At 34.7% G+C, this 20,242-nt stretch overlaps 1 protein-coding gene across 3 annotated transcripts in view; it reads left to right on the top strand.

The window, feature by feature from the left end:
• Ddr (discoidin domain-containing receptor 2) overlaps window positions 1-20,242 on the top strand; it is a 398,282-nt gene that overhangs the window by 367,824 nt on the left and 10,216 nt on the right. For 2 of the 3 annotated variants that reach the window (XM_070106981.1, XM_070106980.1), the window contains exon 16: window positions 17,080-17,242. In XM_070106981.1, the coding sequence (XP_069963082.1) occupies window positions 17,080-17,242 (163 nt within the window). Of the gene's footprint in view, window positions 1-17,079; window positions 17,243-17,332; window positions 17,412-20,242 lie in introns of those variants that run through there. The other variant, XM_070106982.1, reaches the window with a different exon arrangement.

Raw genomic sequence — 20,242 nt, 5'->3', positions numbered from 1 at the left:
ATTACTCTGATATGAATATAGTAAAAAATGCATAAATGAATTCGATGCTTTTGTCGAAGTTAGTTCATATTTGTATATACTATGTAGAATAACTTTTATAGTAAAAAAATTGACAATATCTACATACAGAACATTTATCATATATAATATGAAATATTTACAAATATTCTCCAAATTCAAATATTCACACATTCGCTATAAAACTTTCACATTCTTCAGTATCTCAAGCCCCAAACTTCAAAAGCGTACCTCGTATACGCATAGAGAGTGAGTGAAGCATGCAATGAATGTTGTGGAAAATGAAGCAACTTTCCACTCAATTGAAACGCATGAAAGGCTCAAAGTATGAGCATGAAATTCACTAAAAGAAACTGGTTACAAGAACAAGAACAATAGCAAGCCGACAACAAACATTGACAGTCGTTACACTACTGTGCCGGTTGACGATTTTACGGTCAAGCAAAGACTACTAAGCACAACTAAATATAATATATACAGTGTTGAAAAAAATAATAGAAGCAAGCAGTCATTTTTGTTTAAATAAAATTGCAGGGCATCGATGAGTCTTCGAATTCACCAGATTAGCTCATGTTGAGGGGCAAATGGCATACCGTGCGAGTTTTACTTTTTCGCTAAGTTTTTTTTATTTTTCGATTAAATACCTTTTTTTTAATATACCCCACAATACTCTATCAGAATTAGGTCAGACGATTTGGCCGGCCACTCCACACTTTTATGGCCCTGGAACTATTTCATAACAAAGTTATTTTTGGGGTCATTAACCTGCATGAACTCTCAGCTTAAGGCCATTTTTTGTTCGGCATATGATAGCATCAAATCCTTCAGTATATTAAGGTACCCTGGAGCACACATTTTTTCTTTTATCCAGAATATCGGACCAACTACTGAGGCTTAAAATCATTATCATGATATGATATTTCCACCTCCATGTTTAACAGTTTCTATGGTGTCTTTGGGATCAAAGATAGTATTTTTTTAATTAACTCTTACATATATGGTGCATAGCTATATATACAAGTATATATAACATATAGCGGCCCGATATAGACGGCTCCAACAAATTAGCGGCTTCTTAAGAGGAAAAGAACATGTGCATAATTTCAGAGCGATATCTCGAAAACTGATGGAGTAATTCACGTATTTACAGACAGATGGAATGTGTAAATCCACTCAGTTCGTCACGCTGTTCATTTACCACATAAAGGGTGTCCCAAAAATATCGCAAGACTGGAATTAAATAGAAAACACAGTTTTTAGTCTTTCGATTGTAATTTTTTTATTGAATCATAAAGTATTGTACATAGGATAGGATTCTGTATGAAATAACCAATCGGACAAAAGACCTCCACGGCTTTCCTTTAATTTTGTAAAAATGGATCTTTAGTGAGTATATGCTGTAGAGAGCTTATTGAAATTTGCAATTCTTGTCCACGACGCCAAATTGAGATTCCTGGATTGTCACCGACACTCTCACGCCCTGTTTCGTTATTGTCACTTGAACGACTTGTTTTTGGATGACCAGTGTGTTTGGCATCTCCGACGGTTCCGGTCATCCTGAATTTCTCAATTAATCTCCTCACAGTTGACGAAGTTCAAACAATATTCCGACCATATTTTGTGTGAAATTTTTAAACTGCGGCCGCCTAGCTTTCATTACTTTTGAAGTATGGTTCACTAATGAAGAGACGTTGTTCTATCGTGTAACGCTCCATTTTTACTAAGGGCGCAAACAGTCACCGACATTCCTCCCTTCCGTACTTACCGCCCATATCAAACCAAATTTGTCAAAAGTTATGCACGTGGTTGCAACGCAGAAATCAGTTGTTCTCTTCTGTTTTCATTTCACCAATGTAGCCATTGTTCTATTTGCATACATTTTCACACATTTAGTTTTTTAGTTATCATTTTTCATAAAGTAAAAACTAAAATCCAACTATTAAAAATAGTATACCTATTTATCAATAAGTGTATTCGACTGAGATTTTAAGTTAGTTTCAGAATATTTCAAATATATTCAAGTTCATTTTTTTATTTCTACAAAATATCAATATTGGGAACCCTGCGTTTCAAAAGATTGCTCTCTCACTCTCAGCTCACTCGTTTCTACGGAAAAAATTCAATTTTCGCGGATATCCTACCATACGGTCTGTTGAAGCGGGCGGTAGAAGCAGTGGTGACTGTTGATTTACATTGAGCTCTCATAAGATAGGTCGTATCTGCTGATTCGGTACACGGTTTTGCGTCGGTGACTGTTTGTGTCATAAGCCTAAACTGTCAGCCGTCGATTTGTTGTTTTTTAGGGTTGTTAACACTACACCATAAGTGGCTGCAAAATTTAATCTTGCGTTAATTTTGGGACACCCTTTATATATATTTTATAGTGACTTAGACTGTCCTTCTGGGTTAGCAAACTGCGTGGCAGACTTAATATATCCTGTTAAAGGTTTAAAGAGAGCACGATAAAGTACCGTTATCAGTGCTTCATGTGAGATCGGTATTATGTACCATATATAATTTTATTATATTAGTTGGTTTAAAATATAGTATATGTTGTTTCTATTATTTTTTCCAACACTGTGTAAGTATACGAGTATAAGTTCACATACTCATATACTCATACACTCAATCACAAATGAGTACTATATATTGTACATTCTCTCATGTGTAGTTCACGCCTTTTGGCTGTTGGCAGTAGTTTTTTATGCTCATGATTTTTATTATTTTTATCAACTACAAAGACACTTCTACACACAAGCACACAGTACATGCTCGTTTTAGTCGTGCGGCGGCAAAGTGTCTAAAATGGCCGCATACAAATTTATATAATGACATAATATACTAATATACTCATAGATGCATATCTCCGAGTGTCCTTTGACTGCCTTGGCACTTAGTTGAATTTATTTATGTTATAGCCATAGACATATGCACTAGACTGGCCAAACGATATTTGCGTGTGTGAGTGTGCGTAAATATGTAATTTCACTTGAAGTGCCGGTCAGGCTGTCAAAGTTATAAAAATTAATATATATTTTTTATATTCGTATAAAATTGTATGTGCAACGGCGAGTGGAGTAAAGCAGAAAATGCTTGCACAACATAGTCTCTCCTAGACTGTTGCTGCCGCATCAAGCGGTCATCAAAAGCTAACAACTTAATAGAACTATTTGGCCTGCACTGGGCCAAAGGTGGTAAATTGTCGTTCATAGATCAGAATAATAAACGAAATGTCATAGAGTGATGTTGGTACTATTGAAGCATGTGTTTTTATACAGAGTGGTACATTAAATAAATGGGAGAAACTGTATAAAATTATCAGGAATAAAATTTAAATCGTAGAGTAAGGATTTAGAACTAAATTATGTATAGCAAGCCATAAGTCAGACTCTTTCGCTATAAACCAAAATTAATAATCAAAACGACGATAATACAATTGAAAGATTATTAACAAGGAATAGCCGAAATGAAGGAATCGGAGTTAAAAGAAGACGACGATATTGGTAACGGTATATTCAACTAAACAACCCAGCACTAACATCATAGAAGAAGAGTATTTTGACAAACAACTTTTTATGAGTAGCAAGATAAGAAACAAAAACAAATGGACACAAAAATCGAGTATATTTATAACCGGCTAAGTGCCCTCTCGGAGCTTACTGCTGCTACTACATTAACAAGGATAAAAGGTCTGAAGTTTTGTTAAATAATGACATACCATTCGAAACTTTGTACTTCTTGTGATCTCAATTCAACAGTGCCCCGATATTTGATTCCAATAAATTATCGGATTTCCCAATTCGTACTAAAATAATTCAACAACTAACCTCACCTATCCGTTCCTTCATTATACTCTGAACAAGGTATATTAAGTTTGCAACGAAATTCATAACATCCAAAAGGAAACTTCGGAGACGCTATAAATCATATCAAATAAAGATCAAAATCAAGTCTTCGCATGGAAAAATTATCTTCCCGATATAAGAGTTATTTATTTAGAATATTATCCAAGATCTTTGTATACGTTTTTATGCCATAAGAAGAGCACCCGTGAAGGATATTATAGCTTTGGTTCAACCGAAGATAACCTTTTTTTTTTAATTTTCAATGAATTTTCTTAAATATATGTAAAAAATCGATTTTGGAAATTCAAAAGTGGATATAACCTCTTAAACTTTCACCTACCGATTTTTAGAGCTTTAAAACCGCTAACCTCTTAGAATCTTTTAGACAACACTTTTACTTCAACCTTTTTTTATATCGACTATTGAGGTAGTAATTATAAAATTTAGTATATGTTCAAGAAAAACCCCACACTTCCTTTAAAAACGCATTAAAATAACCAGCATAGCCTTCGCCAGCGCACTTAGCCCGCACACATAACCCGCCATATCAACATGACAGCAGAGCGTGTCCAGCACAGCGTGCATTCTAACATTAAAAGACCGACCACAAAAGGCCAAAACGGCACAAAGCAAAGCACAGCGTGGCCGCTAACAGCAGGAGTTCGTGTCAACACGACAACACTACACACACACGCACATTGACAGCGTTTAAGTTGGAGTTGAAGCAAGCACATGACAGCAAACGGGCACGAAAGGACAATGGCTAAAGAAACACATGTGAACATGGAGGTAGGGGGATATGCGCGCAGCAAGCGAAGCAAATGCAATGAAGAGATCAATAATGACTGAATCAAAGTGTACGCAGTTTGGGTAGCGATACCATTCTAAGCGCGCATACTGCAGGGAGCCAGCTTGCAAAAGACGGTTATTAGGAGCGCGCGAATGCATTGATGTGTGTCCGTATACTCGGCGAAGCAATCGAATTTGCTGTTGACATTCGATTAGATCGAACTAATGGCAGTGGTCAAAGAGACCCTTAGCTGCTGGCGGAACCGAAATGTCAGCAGCAGTTGCGGCAATGGCTGTGGTACAAGCTCATGCAACGAGCTGCGCCGGCATACAAATTTAATTTTCTAGTTTACTCAGCGTCCCTATAATTTGGCACTTTAGTGCACTTAAGCACATACTTCGTTGTTAATTTCAATTAAATATTTGACTTTGCGAGCGTTTTTTTTCAGCTTTTTAATTTCGCCTTTTGTTGCGAGATAAAATGGCGAATTATGCAACTTGCTTGCACTTTTCTTTCACTTTCTTTCGGTGCGGCGGCGCGAAGACATTATGCACACAGACACTTGCGATTTGCTATTTGCTACTTGCAACTTACCACTAGCAACTTGCTGCTGGCTGCAGCGGCGCAATTAATGTGACCGCCCAACCGCTAACGCCCATTAATTTATTTCGTAACCGTTATTTTTTGGCACTCACAGTTATTTGCTCTGCGTAGAATTCATGCTATTTTGCATTTAATTTAACCACACGCCTGCGTATTTTATGTGCATTTGCGTGTGTCTGCATAGCTTTCCGACCCACTTGAGTGCGAAGGATAGCTCGCAATAATTTATTTGCATATTCAAATTTTATTACGTTCTCAACTACGTCAGCCGTTTTTTTGGGTTATACTTATATTAACGGTACCTCAGGTTTTTAGAAGTTTAGTGAGTTTCTATTCCTTAAAGGTGCGTATTTAAAAGAAGTTACAATTTAAAGAGATTGAATCTTTTCTGATCCTTCTGTCTTACTACGATTAAGGTGAGGCAAAATTATATAAAATTAGAAAAAAATTTTAACTTCGGCTGTACTGAAGCTGTAATACCTTTCACGGGTACATTTCTTATAGCACAAAAGCGTATAAAACAATGTTTATCTTAATTTTGTTCGGCCTGTTTGTATGGCAGCTATACGCTATAATAACTCGATCTGAACAATTTCTTTGGAGATTTCACCCTTGCCTTGGAAAATAATCCATGCCAAATTTCTTCAAGATAACTTGTCAAAAGAAAAGTTTTCCATGCGTTGACTTGAGTTTAATCGCTCAATTTGTATTTCAACAGTGGTCTGATATCGCCTGTTCCGACAAATAAGCAGTTTCTTGGCAAGAAAAGCACGTGTGTAAACGTTTAGATTGAGATCTCAAAAACTGAGGGACTGATTCGCGTCCAAGACACAAACAGACATGGCTAAAACTACCAGTCACGCTGATCTTTTATATATATATATATACATACTTTATACGATCTCCACCGTTTCTCTCTGGGTGTTATGAACTTTGTGCCTAACTTAATATACCCTATTGAGGTTATAATAATAATATATCTGCTTATTTAACGTTTTACATTAACCCAACTCCTAAGTTTAATTAGATAAACTCTTCAAAAAAATCAAGCATCGCAGAGATACTTTGATTGGTCAAGATCAAGCTGATTTGATGTCACATATGGTTAAACTAGTATTTTCAAGTAGTTATCGAAAACATTGCTATAGGTAAGGAGCTCAATAGTCAAAGATTTGATTTAACTTATTTAAAAGTTACTTTAACTGTGCCATTTATCCTGAGCTCAAGTTCATAAAAAACCACCTTAAAAGTATTTCGATGTAGTCTTCACAATTTATGTTAATTACAATTAAAATTTTGTAATAGGAAATGTAACCTTTATATTCTTAAATATGTATATGGAAAACCAGTGATTCATATACAGTACGCAATACGTCAGTTTAGCAATACGGTTCACTAACTACAAAAACTGCAAAATAGAAGTTCGTAAGCTATTATATCCACTTGTGAATACAAAAAAAAACGATTTTTCATCCCACAAAAAAGTATCTGTCACGGAAGCTGTTTTGCAGCAAGCGTAGACTTGCCGACATAAAACATAAGAACCCAGTAATCCGTGGAAAACTAAGGTGAACTTAGGGTGCTTTCTTTCAAAATTTGCTGTAGGAGGCAATTTTTAAAAGATTTGTTGAGCTATTTCCATATCTTTGTATTATAAATGTTAGAATATATCCGTAGTTTCGGTTATGTGAGCATATAGAAACGTCAAGTCAGCCATTAAGATAGCTGGATTTAGTGTAGTAGAGGTGAAATTTACAAGGTCATTTTTGAATACTTGATTACCAAAACCAAACCCACTCAAACACTTACTTTGTTATAAAAGGCTACCAACTTAATTACAAAATCAGATATCAGGTCAGCTAGTAATCACAGTAGAAATTTCGTTTGGACGTTCTTAAGTTAAGATAGTCATGTATTCGGGTATTTATAGCTCGTTGATAGGTTGTTTGGACATTTCTGAGTCCAAAAGTTAGAAAGCATTTTAAGATCTGTCACCATCCATGCTTTTAAATCTACGAGTCATAACATTTACTTTAGAGAAGTCCTAACTAAAGCAACGCTTGCATTGTTCCGTGAACTTCTCAGAGATATTCTCACCAATGCTCCATCCCATTTGAGACAGCCTATAAGACATGTGAGGCGTCTGCTGTTGTGTAGTGGCAGCACCTACGCTATATACTGTCTACATTCGATCCCTCTTTCGAATTGCCTTGAAACTTACACGTTTTTGCATATTTCGGATAAGAATAAGGTATAGGCTGAACATGTGAGAAGAGGCTCGAAGAAGTACCAGACAGGATCGTATAATTAAAGGAGATTCAACAATGATGTTAAATATTGATCCGTTTCTCGCTACTCCAACAAGTACCTGACAGAGGTGTACGTACATATACATATGTAAAGAGGGTTTAAGGAGCTCATCCACGATGTTTGGAGTAATCCAACTTTCGCTAGTTTCTTGTCGTTTATGTAAATAACACAATAAATGTGAATTGAATTATTATACTAAACCTCTCACTTTCGAAACTTTAAACTATAAATTTCTGGTTACTTTTAATTGCAAATCCATATGCGTTAAAGAAGAAGAAAAACAACAACACCGTGAGTCGACAGCTTCCGGTATACTGTCGAATAAAAATTAAATGTAAGACTGACTGACTAACAACGAATAGTGTATATACAGACACCTACATATAAGTACTCTCGCCATGAACCAGAGAGTCCTTGGAAATGTCTATATGTATGGAAGTATGTGTGCATGTCCAGAGCCGGATATGAAAAAAGTGAAAGTCATTAAAATGCGCAATTTAACGCGAATTCGCTCACTTTCACTGGACAACCAACAACTACAACTGCATGAATGCATGAAAGTATATTGGAATAGTAAATATGTAAATCTAAACACTAGGGTTGTTCTAAAATATACCAACAAAAAGGTTTTGCGTAAGAATAACACAATTCTTTTATTGGTACTAACATTGTTCAATATCTCATACATAACGCTTAGATCCGATCAGAAGTTATAGTAGTATTTTCTACTAAATAATATGGTGGTTCTAAAATATGCGAAAAAAGGCTTACATAATATCTACCCAATCTCAATATCGGTACTAATATTGCTGAATAAATCATATATAAAAGTATGTTTCGATCGGAACTTACAAGTATAGTTGTATTTTTAATATGAGAAAATTACGATTATTTTAATTTTTGAGATTTTAGTATTTTAAAACTTTACCACCGCAGGATAAGATTGAACAGTCTCTGAACCAAAAAAAATTAATAAAATAAAAAAAGAAAGTTCTTTACTTCATTTTTTTTAAATACCACCCTAATATTATATAGTGCACGAACTACCTTATGTTACGGACTGCAAAAAACAACAAAAAGGGTAAGGAAAGCAGAACATGGGGAAAGTGAGGTGAAGCTAGTAAAAGGAATAATTCTAAAAGTAAAATGCGCATAAATTAACGGCGAAGCTATTGAGAGTAGTAAAAAACGATTGGTGGGTGCGATATTCAGAATTAGGGAGAGCAGCGTGCACTCTACCGAAATGCAACGCTGACTACAAACGGTAGTTAAAAATGAAAGTTAAAACGAAAGCTTGTCAGACGTAGGGCAATTTTATTACCGAGAATTATACATATTATATAGGGTGCTTTGTTCGAGGTTGAGAATTCTCCACAACGTATATTTTTGCCGTTAAATCTTCTTCAGTCAAAATAAGCACACTTCTGCTTAACTAAAACCAAAATGTTGTATATATCATAAATTTTGCGATAATTAATTATAATATAATAATTAAAAATGTATAATAAAATTTCTATAGATCTAAAAAAACACCCTTAATATAGCAAAAAACTATATAAATTCCGGGTTTTAAGCAGGAGGTATGAATTGGGAAAGGTGGGAAGAACTAAGCTACACTTACTGTGGCTTGTATACCACAAAGCAGCCGACAGCTAGGTAATTCCACGTTCGGTTACATAGCGAAAAAAGTTTTAATAATTCAGGGCAATGAGGAATGACAGTGGTGTAAGCATTCATTAAGTAATTACTGCGATTTCAAAGATTGCATATCAATGCAAGTAACTCATTGATCTCTTTGACTCGAAAACGGTCAACTGGCAAGTTTCCCAAGAAATTTTGAAATTGTAACTTATAACCTCACTCTGTAAAAACCCTCTTACAGTAACAATCCAATAGGAATGTTTTTAATATAACAACATCAAATACCCTATCGAAGATTTTTGACGTAACTTCTGGGTTTGAAGGACTACCATACATATGTTTATGTCTGTCGTTCATCATTCGAAGCATGTTTCTAATGTAGTAATTTTAAACTCGGAACATTTCTAGATCAGCTCAAAATGATTGTTAAAAGTTTGACTGATACATTATACCCTTACTGGAACTGGCGGAACTGTGTCTTTTTGTACATATCCTTTGAAGGTCTACCAGAATGAAATACCTATATTGTTTTCGAATACATTCCGCCAAAAATTTCGTGAAATCAATATGAAAAGATAGCGCTAAGCCAAAGGGGTTGGAAAGACAACAATAATTTAAACTTTTACATCATAAATATGTTATTCTTATATACAGCCCATACAAAAATTTTGATAGTGAATGTGTCAATTATCTCCGAGTAAACACTGTAGTAAATTCTAAAAATTATGTTTCGAAAAAACTAGCTATTTACCAAAATAATAAAATTGTTACAAATATTATGACTCCGAATATTAAATAATTTATTTTTATTATTTAAATTAAAAAATATTGTATCTCAAATATTATTATTTTTGAAACACCCTGCTTTTTCTTCAATTGATTTGTTGCGCTTGAGATATGCAAAAATACTCCTAAAAGTATGCAAACATTTTGCGCATACTTTGTGATCGCGTTAGGTTTATTATTCGGTCCCCACGCTCAAAGCCCGCGATAAAAGCTATGCAATAGCTTAAAAGTTTCAAACTAGACTCTTAAGATTTTTTTTAAATTCGATTTTATTATTCAACATAGGTACCATCTTTGACAATATACCGATTTTAGGGACTTTCCAACTCAAGGGAATATGGTAGATGCGGAAGCAATCATATGTATTGACCCTTCGGTCAGTCGACTACTTGAGCTGCAATATTTGCATATCTAAACAAGAAATGAATATATCTATTATATTTTTTATTTTTTACCATTTTTAAGTGCGCAATAAAACAGCGCATGATATGACTAAGCTTCGTTCAGACATATTTAACAAATTGTCGTATTAATTTAAATCATATATCTCACAATAAATTTCAGCAAATTTCAAGCCACTTTGTGCTTAATCATAGGGAAAATTAACGAATACATACCTTACAACTGAGCACTACGCTACGCACACAGTCTACGCTCTCTACAAATTCCGTAATAATCTCTTTCTTATCGCCAATTAAAACAGCACTGACGCAGCATTTTATTTAAGCTCTCGCTTTTACAGTAGTATTCGCGCTTGTAAATGCAAACAAATGTAGAAATTTAATTTCATCTATGAAAGGTTGTTTGTGTGTGTGTGTACAAGTATAAGCCAGCCCTGTTCTTACATAATAAAATGGCGAAATTAGTTTGAACTCAGTATTTGCACGCGAGGTTTAAGAATAAACAGAGAAACGGTGTTCGTAAGAAATGCACGAATGTTTGCTTATATTACATATATGCACATTAGGGTGAGCCAAAGAAAAATTAATTCCGAATTTATGGTTAAAAATGAAAATGAAAAAAAATATCCCTGCATAGGATGTAAGATTTTTAGCTTAATTTAAAAATGCACGATTATGAGCGTAAAAAATATATATGAACATTAGGGTGAGCATAAGACTAATACCGAATTTATGGGTTGAAATTAACCTATATAGAGAGAAAAAACTATCCCCACAATAGTACCATAATGTTTGAACCGTTTAAGATAACTTTTAGTACATCACGGATTATTGTAGTAGTATAAATAACATAAAATAAATTTTCAGTGTGCGATCAGTGCGATTTTTTTTTCGGTACGAGAATTTGCATATTTAAAGGTGAAAAGTGAAAAAAATCTAAATACGATTTTTTTAATGCCCACCGAAACCTTAAAACATTAAGCTCACACAAAAAGACGTTAACTTTCGGCCGAAGCCAAAAAACGATCACAACTGAATATCTTATAGCATAAAAGGGTATAAAAAGATATAGGTATATCTTGATTTTGAGCGTTCAGTTTGTATGGCAGCTATATACTATAGTTATCCGATCTGACCAATTTCTTCGGAGATTGCACCATTGCCCTATGCAAAGTAAAGTTTGAAGATAGCTTGTCAAAAAAAAGTTTTCCATACAACTACTGGATTCCGATCGTTCAGTTTATATGGCAGCTGGATGCTAATAGTGTTCCGATATCAGCCACAAATGAGCAGCTTTTTGGGGAGAAAAGGACGCATGCAAAATTTCAGATGTATATCTCCAAAATTTTCTCGTATATACGGACAGACGGTCATGGACACATCGACTCAGCTCGTCATGCTGATCATTTATATATATATTTTACAGAGTCTGCGACATTTCTTTCTGAGTGTTACAAACTCTGTGGCAAACTTAATACCATATACACTATTCAGGGTCAATCTGAAGTAATTTTGTTTTAACAAAAATTCGTATATTTTAAAGCTTTGCTAAGATTAAAATTAGAATTTTTGGAATTCTCACCGAGAATTTTTTTAAATTAAGCTAAAAATTTTGCCTTACAAGGACATTTTTTCTTCTTATATAGACTTATTTTAACCCATGCTTCGAAATTCTATTTTTCTTTGACCCGCCCTGAAATGAATATATATATATATATAATAACGGAGAATGTGAGAAATGGAAGAATGCGAAACAAGTACAAGGATTTTCGCCGTTGTTGTTAGCTAAGGAAATATGCTTTATGTGTTCACGTATTTTATGCCATTGTGTGTATATAAGCAGGGTTATAATAAATAGATAAGAGTGTGTATTACTGTCAACGAATGTATTTAAATAACGCTAATACACTCATAATTGTGTACAATAAAAGTGATGTAGTCAGTGAACAAACTAAATGAAATGGTTGGTGTCACAAGGACGTCGGCATTTAAGTAAATAGCAAGGAAATTCTAAAGGGGAATAGCGAGAAATTGCGTGCACTATTGAAAAACATACCTACTTTAATTAAATTTGGACCGAGTGCCAAAGGAACGCTCAACGCTGGTAAACTCTTCTTTTTTTGTTTGAAGGCATATGGCAACACTGGCAATATCTCAGCTGCCAGAAAACTGCTTAATTTTTTTGCCATAGTTTATTTAAGTGGTCTTTTGCAATGGTTTTTTGACTAAAATTCGCCACTCTCTTAGATACCCTCGTACTTAATGGCAAAGAATTGGGACAGTTAATTTTTTCCCCCTTATTTTTTTAAATTTAGCTTTTATTGAGTCATCAGCAACTTTCGGTATAAACAGGAACAGGTAGTAATCACTTGGCTTCAGGTTCATACCTCTTATAGGATATTGACGGTTCCAAAATTATTTCCAAGTGATACTAGATTATATATGTGTACTAACATTATTCAGTTTCAAACTTCAGAAAGCCAATGGAGCATAAGTGAGGGGTGAAGGTACTCGTCAATTGCTGTTGTCGTGATTGTTCTTAGTGATCTAAATCGTTCTTACATTTTCAGAAAACTGATCATTAATTGCAATTCTATATTGATGCTGTAGATAGCATGCTTTATTACAGCCGCATGTATTTATTTACTCAAGCTTTTCCAAAACTCATTTTCACTTTAATATTGTTGGAACGTCTATTAAAAAATATGGTGCTGGTTAATTCAATTTATAGGTTTTTTTAAGTCTCTATAATCCGATCGATTACGATAATGTTATAATTCATCCTAACTTAAAATCTAAAATTTTTTTTAAAGCTGTATTATGGTTGGACTTGGTAATATGGTAGGCGTGAGCTCCAATAACTTATATAAATTTTATAGACTATTGCATGTATTTGACAATCTGGTATGTAGCAACCACATCTGATCTTGCAATAACTTTTAATAAACTTTTCATATGGCAGTAGGATCTACTTCATCGCAACAGAGCTGATAATTTTCATAACTGCAGATTATCCAAAAACTATTTGAAGAATTTGTAGGGTGTTACAAAAACTGCAACAACAACAACAATATGGGGTTGAAAAAGCACTTTTTATAAATACCGGTCAAAGCTGATTTATAAAGCACTCTTAAAGCTGTCTATGTAAAAATTAAGTACATTTCAATGGCAGTGTTGAATAAAGCAAGGATGTCATTGACTTCAAAACTTAATCATATAAAGTTAAGTCTATATAAGACTTATGAGTAAAAATGCATAAATTAAAGAGGAAATTAATATGGCGTCTCTTAGAAATATGTACTATAAATTTCAGGCGCTCTAAACTAACTGATAGTGGTGTATATAATACCAGTATTAATAACTTAAAGCATCAGAACGTCGTAAGCCTCTAAATAAAAAGTACTCCCTTTCTCTTTCAGATTATCGGATCACTATGTTCACCTCATTCAATCTTGGGATAACTCATATTTTTTTTTAAATATTAATAAGCACAAAAAAATTGGTTTGTTCTCAAAGAAAAGATTTCACCGTTTATTAGTGTTTAATATAAATAAATTAATTTAAGTTCAGCTAATATTAACCCGCTGCGAGACATTTCTAATCTCAGTCATTGGCCTTCAAACGGCAAAGCATTAAATTTGAGCAGCTTAAATGCACGCCAGTCAGCTGTATCAGATAGCACGCTGTTCACAGCAATTGGCTTACAGCCACAATGGTTCCATGTGTATATATGTAAAAGAAATCAATAAATATGGCAATAATCGTAATGTCAAGTGATGTGCTGTCTGTCAGCTGAATTACTCTAGTGTTGTTAATCCTTTGCAAGTGAAGCCAATGATTCTCTGTTACAAGGGAATGTCAAATCACACTGTCGACTTAATGCTCACACTCATATATATCTACTTAATATTTTTCGTAAAAGGTTTTATAAAATATGCAAGTGCTTAAATTGCGATGTCAAAAAGTATATAGCACGCTCCCTTTACCCATTCAAAGATTTCGGTGAAAGTGAAAATGCGTTCGCACATATCCCCTTACACACATATGTATTTGAGACATCAATTTTGAGGGATATGTTCATGATATAATAAAAAAGACACGTGCCAGCGCCATTGTCAATGCTTGTCAAAGAAAGCGAAAAGTATTAAATGCACCAAAAATTTGGCACTCAAGTACTCGTAAATATTGAAAAGTTGTTTATTTGCAGTGCTTTAAAGTCGTATAGAGCAGCAATGCGCACCCTAATAGAAATTGAAAGCATTCAATTTCTCTGAAAATAATTTCATCAAAGTAGAGTAATAAGGAGAAAAAGTATTAGTTAGCGGTAGACGTCCTGCTAGGAAATGCAGCCTCTTTTAGGAAAATAAGCATTCATTCCGACAGCAAACCAGCACTTTCTGCTTCACTGTCCGGTATTTGCAAGGCTGAGTTTGAAACATCTCGGCAGTCTCATCTTCGGCCCGGAGTCTTCAAAACGCGGAGATTCTAATATTTACAAACGCAGCTTATATTGAGTGTTTAATTTGATAAGTTAGATTTTATATAAAAGTTTTCCATACCATATTAAAAGAAACTTGGAAATGCAACAGCTCATTTCAGATAAGGATTAATTTACAAAACCTCACGTCTGTTCTATAACTGCCTGTAGATTGAAATCTTCTGAGATAGAAACCAGCAATTCTAAATTGAAATACTACAGTTAGAAATCGGAACTCAAAATAGTATAGTTTAGGGTATTATCGTGAAACTCAAAGACCGATTAGGGCATAGAAACTTCTCTGATTTCGCAATTATTAGGAAGAGAGTTAGTTCTCATAGATTTTTTCCGTTGAACTGTTTTTGAACTTTAAAGTTTTCGGCCTTAGTGTTCTGAAAATATATTACATGGTTTCTTTAAAAAAAAAAATCTGGCAACTTTCCTTATAACAAGTTTTCAACTGTTTGATTTTTCGTTTACCTCATCAAAATTTCTTTAAATACAGTTTTAAAAACGTGGCAACGCTTTTTAAAAAATATTTTTAAACGAAAAGTTTTTGAAATCTCTTCCATTCCCTAGCCATATTATTATGTTTCTTGATATTATCAAATTACCTAACACAATTTTTTCAACACAAATATTTCTAAAATTTATTGATTTTGACAGCAGAACTTAATTATTTTTATTACATTAATTTCATTGTATATTAATTGATAAAAAAGGCATACTATTACTTTCAATAAATAATTGATTTGAAACAGCTGGAAACCTTCTTAAAAAAAAATATTTTGAAATATTTAAACAAGTTCGTAAATATATTTAAGTGGCTTTAAGTTTATAAAATTTTTATCAAACGAATTGAAACAGGTGACAACTTTCTAATTGTTTTGGAAACAATTCGCGTATTATACCGAATAATTATAAAAAATTATTCAAATCGGTTGAGCTTTCACCGAGGTGGAGCCTGGTACAGAGCTCTTGTATTCGATCGAGGGATGAAAATATTTAGTTTTTTAGTCCAAAATTTCTCAACTATTAATAGAAAGAAATAATAGAACTCTCACTAAAGTTTATTTTAGTTTTTAATTCCTAACCCCAAACCAATTACCGAAAATGAAAAATTACAAAAAATTTATTTATTTAAATTTCCACAACTTCATTGTGTTGCTTTATCTTTCCACATACCTTCTCTGAATTTTAAATTCTTATAAAACATATCAATTATATAGTTTTTTAGAAACACTTTAAAAGTCATTAAGCATTTCCGACAACTCCAAGACAAACCGAACATATAAAGACCACTCGCCCACCAACCCAACACTTTGGCAGCACATGTCAACCTCAAACCATCGATCCACAGCACACGCCCTCACTCCACCACTTTCATTTATTTACTCTTCACTGGTTTGATTTGCGAGTTGTTGATTGCATGGAGGATTTAATGCTTCCATTTCTCGGTTTGCTACTACATTGCCCGAGGGTTAATAAGTAGATAAGTGGTATGTATGCAGGAAGCAAACTTCTGTGTGTTATATGGGGAATATATCGCATATTTACAATCATTCCCCAGTGCAAACGAACGACCCCGCTGACCACTTGGCTGTGTTTGTGTCGAGATCGAGACAAACACCCGAATGCAACGAGTTCAATGGGAATAAACCGAATATTTGTTGAAATGTTTGCGTTGATTGCTCAAAGTTGTTTTCTTATTTCATCACTTCAACTCGACGTCTGTCAACGCAACCCGACGTCTGTTTGCCGCGTCTGTCATCCGTTAAACCGCCGGCTGCAATGAACACTCGATGCTTTGATGTGCTAATACCAACAACACTGCAGGCATAACAGCCAAACTCCCGTAACATGTTGTCCGGAGAGCTTGCGTGTGTGGGTGGGCGGCGATCTGACTGGCATGCCAAATGAGGGTTAAAAACACTGTTTGCCTCAAGGCAGGGAAATGTCAGTGCTGCAAACGGTAAACCACCACTTTCGCTCAGCTGTTTGACGTTTGTTGTTTAATTGTTTACTTAATTTTTCGATTTTGATAATTCTTTTATTTTCAATTGTATTATAAATGTTTGTTGTTTCGCGTTGTTTGTGGCGTTCATCGTCAAATTTTAATTGAATTTTCAATTTTTCGATTGCGGTTTTGAGTGCCATGCATATTCATTTACAATACAATTTGTTTTCCTTTGCTCTGTTTATTTACAGAAGTTGTATTATTGGCCCGGAATTGACGATAAAAGTCTGCTCCATTGGCACTGTGATAAATCGTATCGCTTACGCGGCCGACTACTGTCAGCTGGAGGGTACTTCCGGACGACAAACACAACCGATGCCCATACGTTGGATGGCCTGGGAAAGTGTGCTGTTGGTGAGTATACCATATGTGTACCTTAAATGAATTTCCAATATTTTTATTCTGTACTATTTTGTTTTCAAAAACCTTAATTTACCCGTCTAGCTCAGAAAGTATTAGCAATGAGCAATGACTGAATGCAATTATGTTTCGAAACAGTAGCGTCTATTGTATTAAGACCGTAGATTGTATAGTATAGATTGTCTACAATTAGCTTTAAAATTTGAAATCATACAGATGTACGGGGGAGCTGTGATAAGTATTTAACCTCGCCACCTGTTGAGGCTGCTATTACTAGAGAAATTTACTGCCTGGTAGCATATTCTCGCAGACGGCTACTGTCAAAATTCAGTCGAATCGAGCACGTAGTTTTGTTTTGAACGAGTATGGGAGTATTCGCGGATTTAAGAAAATGGAAAAAAATACAATACCGATCGGTGATTCGATTCTCGTTTTTTGCCCCGAAATAGGCTACCACAGAGGAAAACGTGGCAAAGTTCCAAGATCTCGTATTGGCAAATCCTCGATAGAAGATGCGCGAAATAGTTTGCACTGTAGACAGCAGTAATCATCGAAGAAAAATAGATCCCGTGTTGCACACCAGTGGCCAAGGAACAGTCAAAACATTGAGCTTGCGACTGTGCTATCGACCAAAAACTCTATGATCAGCGTTAAGTGGGGTTCACAAGGCGTGTTCAACAGCGATGCCAAATTATTGATCCGATTTGATAACGAACTACCGATCCCATTTTGAGAAAAAATGGGCAAAACCAAGCAATCAACAAGAAGAAATTCGAGTCGAATGAATTGGTTATCGCCGCAACCGAGGCCTAATTTGCAGACCTCCACAAAACGTATTTTTCGGACGAAGCTAATGAAAGAAATTTGACCCTTCGGTGAAGTGTACTGAGCTCGACTATGCTGAGAAATGAATCGCAATTTTTTTCAAAATTTTTCTTTTTTTGGACCGCTTGTTTAGGGTTTTTGTGCTGGGCACGTCAGTGTCCATTATCATATCCTATTTATGTAGCATTCAATAAAATATTCTACGTATTTGAACGCAACTAATGAAGAATATAGAGTGATGACCCAGCGCAATAAAAGCCAACGCAATCGATCGATAAATTTTACCAGGCAGCAAAAGGAGGGTCTTTAAGTTGGATCGACCCAGTCGAGAACGGGAGACTTTTCTAAATCGATATAAAATTTTGCACACGTCTTTTTCTTCCCAAGGAGCTGATCATTTGTCGGAACCGCCGACATCAGACCACTATAGGATATAGCTGTCACACAAACTGTCGACCCAATTGAAGTCCACACAAGGACAAGAAAAACATTTTTATTTGACAACATACTTTCAAATAATTTGCACAGATTATTGTCACAGACAATGTTGCCTACTCCGAATATATTCTTCAGATTGGACCACTATAGCATATTGCTGTCATTCAAATTGACCGATTAAAATTAAGATAAAGATCTTTTTATACCTTTTTATACTAAAAGATATGCACTTTTGAAGGTTTATTTAGGTTATTTTAGTTTCGGTGTAGCCAAAGTTAACAATGTCAAACTTGCGAAAATGTTTATGGCTTGAAAAGAACTTCGTAGAAAATTTCTCTCTCGTTCGGAATCGGTTTAAGTCGTTACGTCCTTCCCAATGCCAGACATCATCAAGGCAAAAATCCCAATGGAAGAGAACCTCGATCAAGCATTTAGCAAATTTCCAGCGAGTCTGTGTCACAGCCTCAATGCTTGTAGTACGTAAGAGAACCGGTAACGTAATCAAACAACCACAACCTCTTCGTTACACGTCTTAATCCCTTTGACAAAATTTTTGCTATTAATAATTGATAACAAACATCGAAAATCCGAATGCCTTTTAACCAACGAAAATCCCACAACAAAATGATGCACGGTGAGAGTAACACAAAAACAAAATATAATTTTAAATTTTGGTTTCACCACCGACACTTCGGCGTCTTACCAAGCAGTACATACCCACACTGCGAATATCGCCACACTGCTCCTTAGCAGCTCAGTGCCGTGCGCTGTGCCAACAACGTAAGCGTGAAAAAGTTTCATACTTTCATTTCGTTCATAATTAAAAATTAATGAAGAAATTTATAATTTTCGAAACTGGGACAAAAATAATTGGCTGCCACAGCTATGGCTGCAGGAAGGAAATTGTCAATATGCGGCGGTGTTGCACTATAAGTACAACGCAACAGTACTATGTTGTTGTTGGTGGCATACGCTCAGCGCTCAGCTATCTCTGTCATCGCTGGCTCGTAATGACAGCAGTTTGCTAAAGTTCTTCTTATATACATTAGTGTCTATATAAGTACATATGTTTTTATATACATACAATATATATTCTTCATATATACGTGTGCGCTCTGTAGCAAGTGCGAAAGATACCAGTGACACGGCTATGCTGCCACATAAACTTACAGCAGCAACAACAGCAAAAAGCTAATGTTTTTTAATTATCTTCCATTACGTACATTTTATATCGATACATTTCATGGGATTAAAAAAGCACATAACTTTTACATTAAAAAATAAATTTTAAACGAATAATGAAAATGTGGCATGCTAGTTTCAGTGAAAGTTTTAATTTTTAAATTGAAATGTATGCGCTGTTCTTGCTAATGGTTTGAACACTTAAGTGTAATAACAGTAATCGCTGTAGAGATTCGGGTCAGCTTAGTGGAAGTTGTTTACTTACGCATTTGAATGATTTCGAATTATTATATTAGCGAAGCATTGAGAAATTTGTGAGTATAATGTATTGTATAATATCACAATTACGAATTTGTTTAAAATACAATTTAATTTAAGCACGTACATTTAATTGTATGTATTTATGAACATATAATATACAAACTTAGAAATAAACAAGTACGTGTGGCACTCGAGAACTGCAGCGATAAGTCTATTGCATAGCATTTTTTTTATCAATTTATGCAATTATAATTATTTATTTATTTATTATGCAGTATTTTTTTTTGC

Source organism: Bactrocera oleae, chromosome 3 (genome assembly GCF_042242935.1).
Source record: "Bactrocera oleae isolate idBacOlea1 chromosome 3, idBacOlea1, whole genome shotgun sequence".
Lineage (NCBI taxonomy): Eukaryota > Metazoa > Arthropoda > Insecta > Diptera > Tephritidae > Bactrocera > Bactrocera oleae.
Note: the sequence above shows the minus strand (reverse complement) of the source record. Positions and strands in the feature narration are given on the sequence as shown.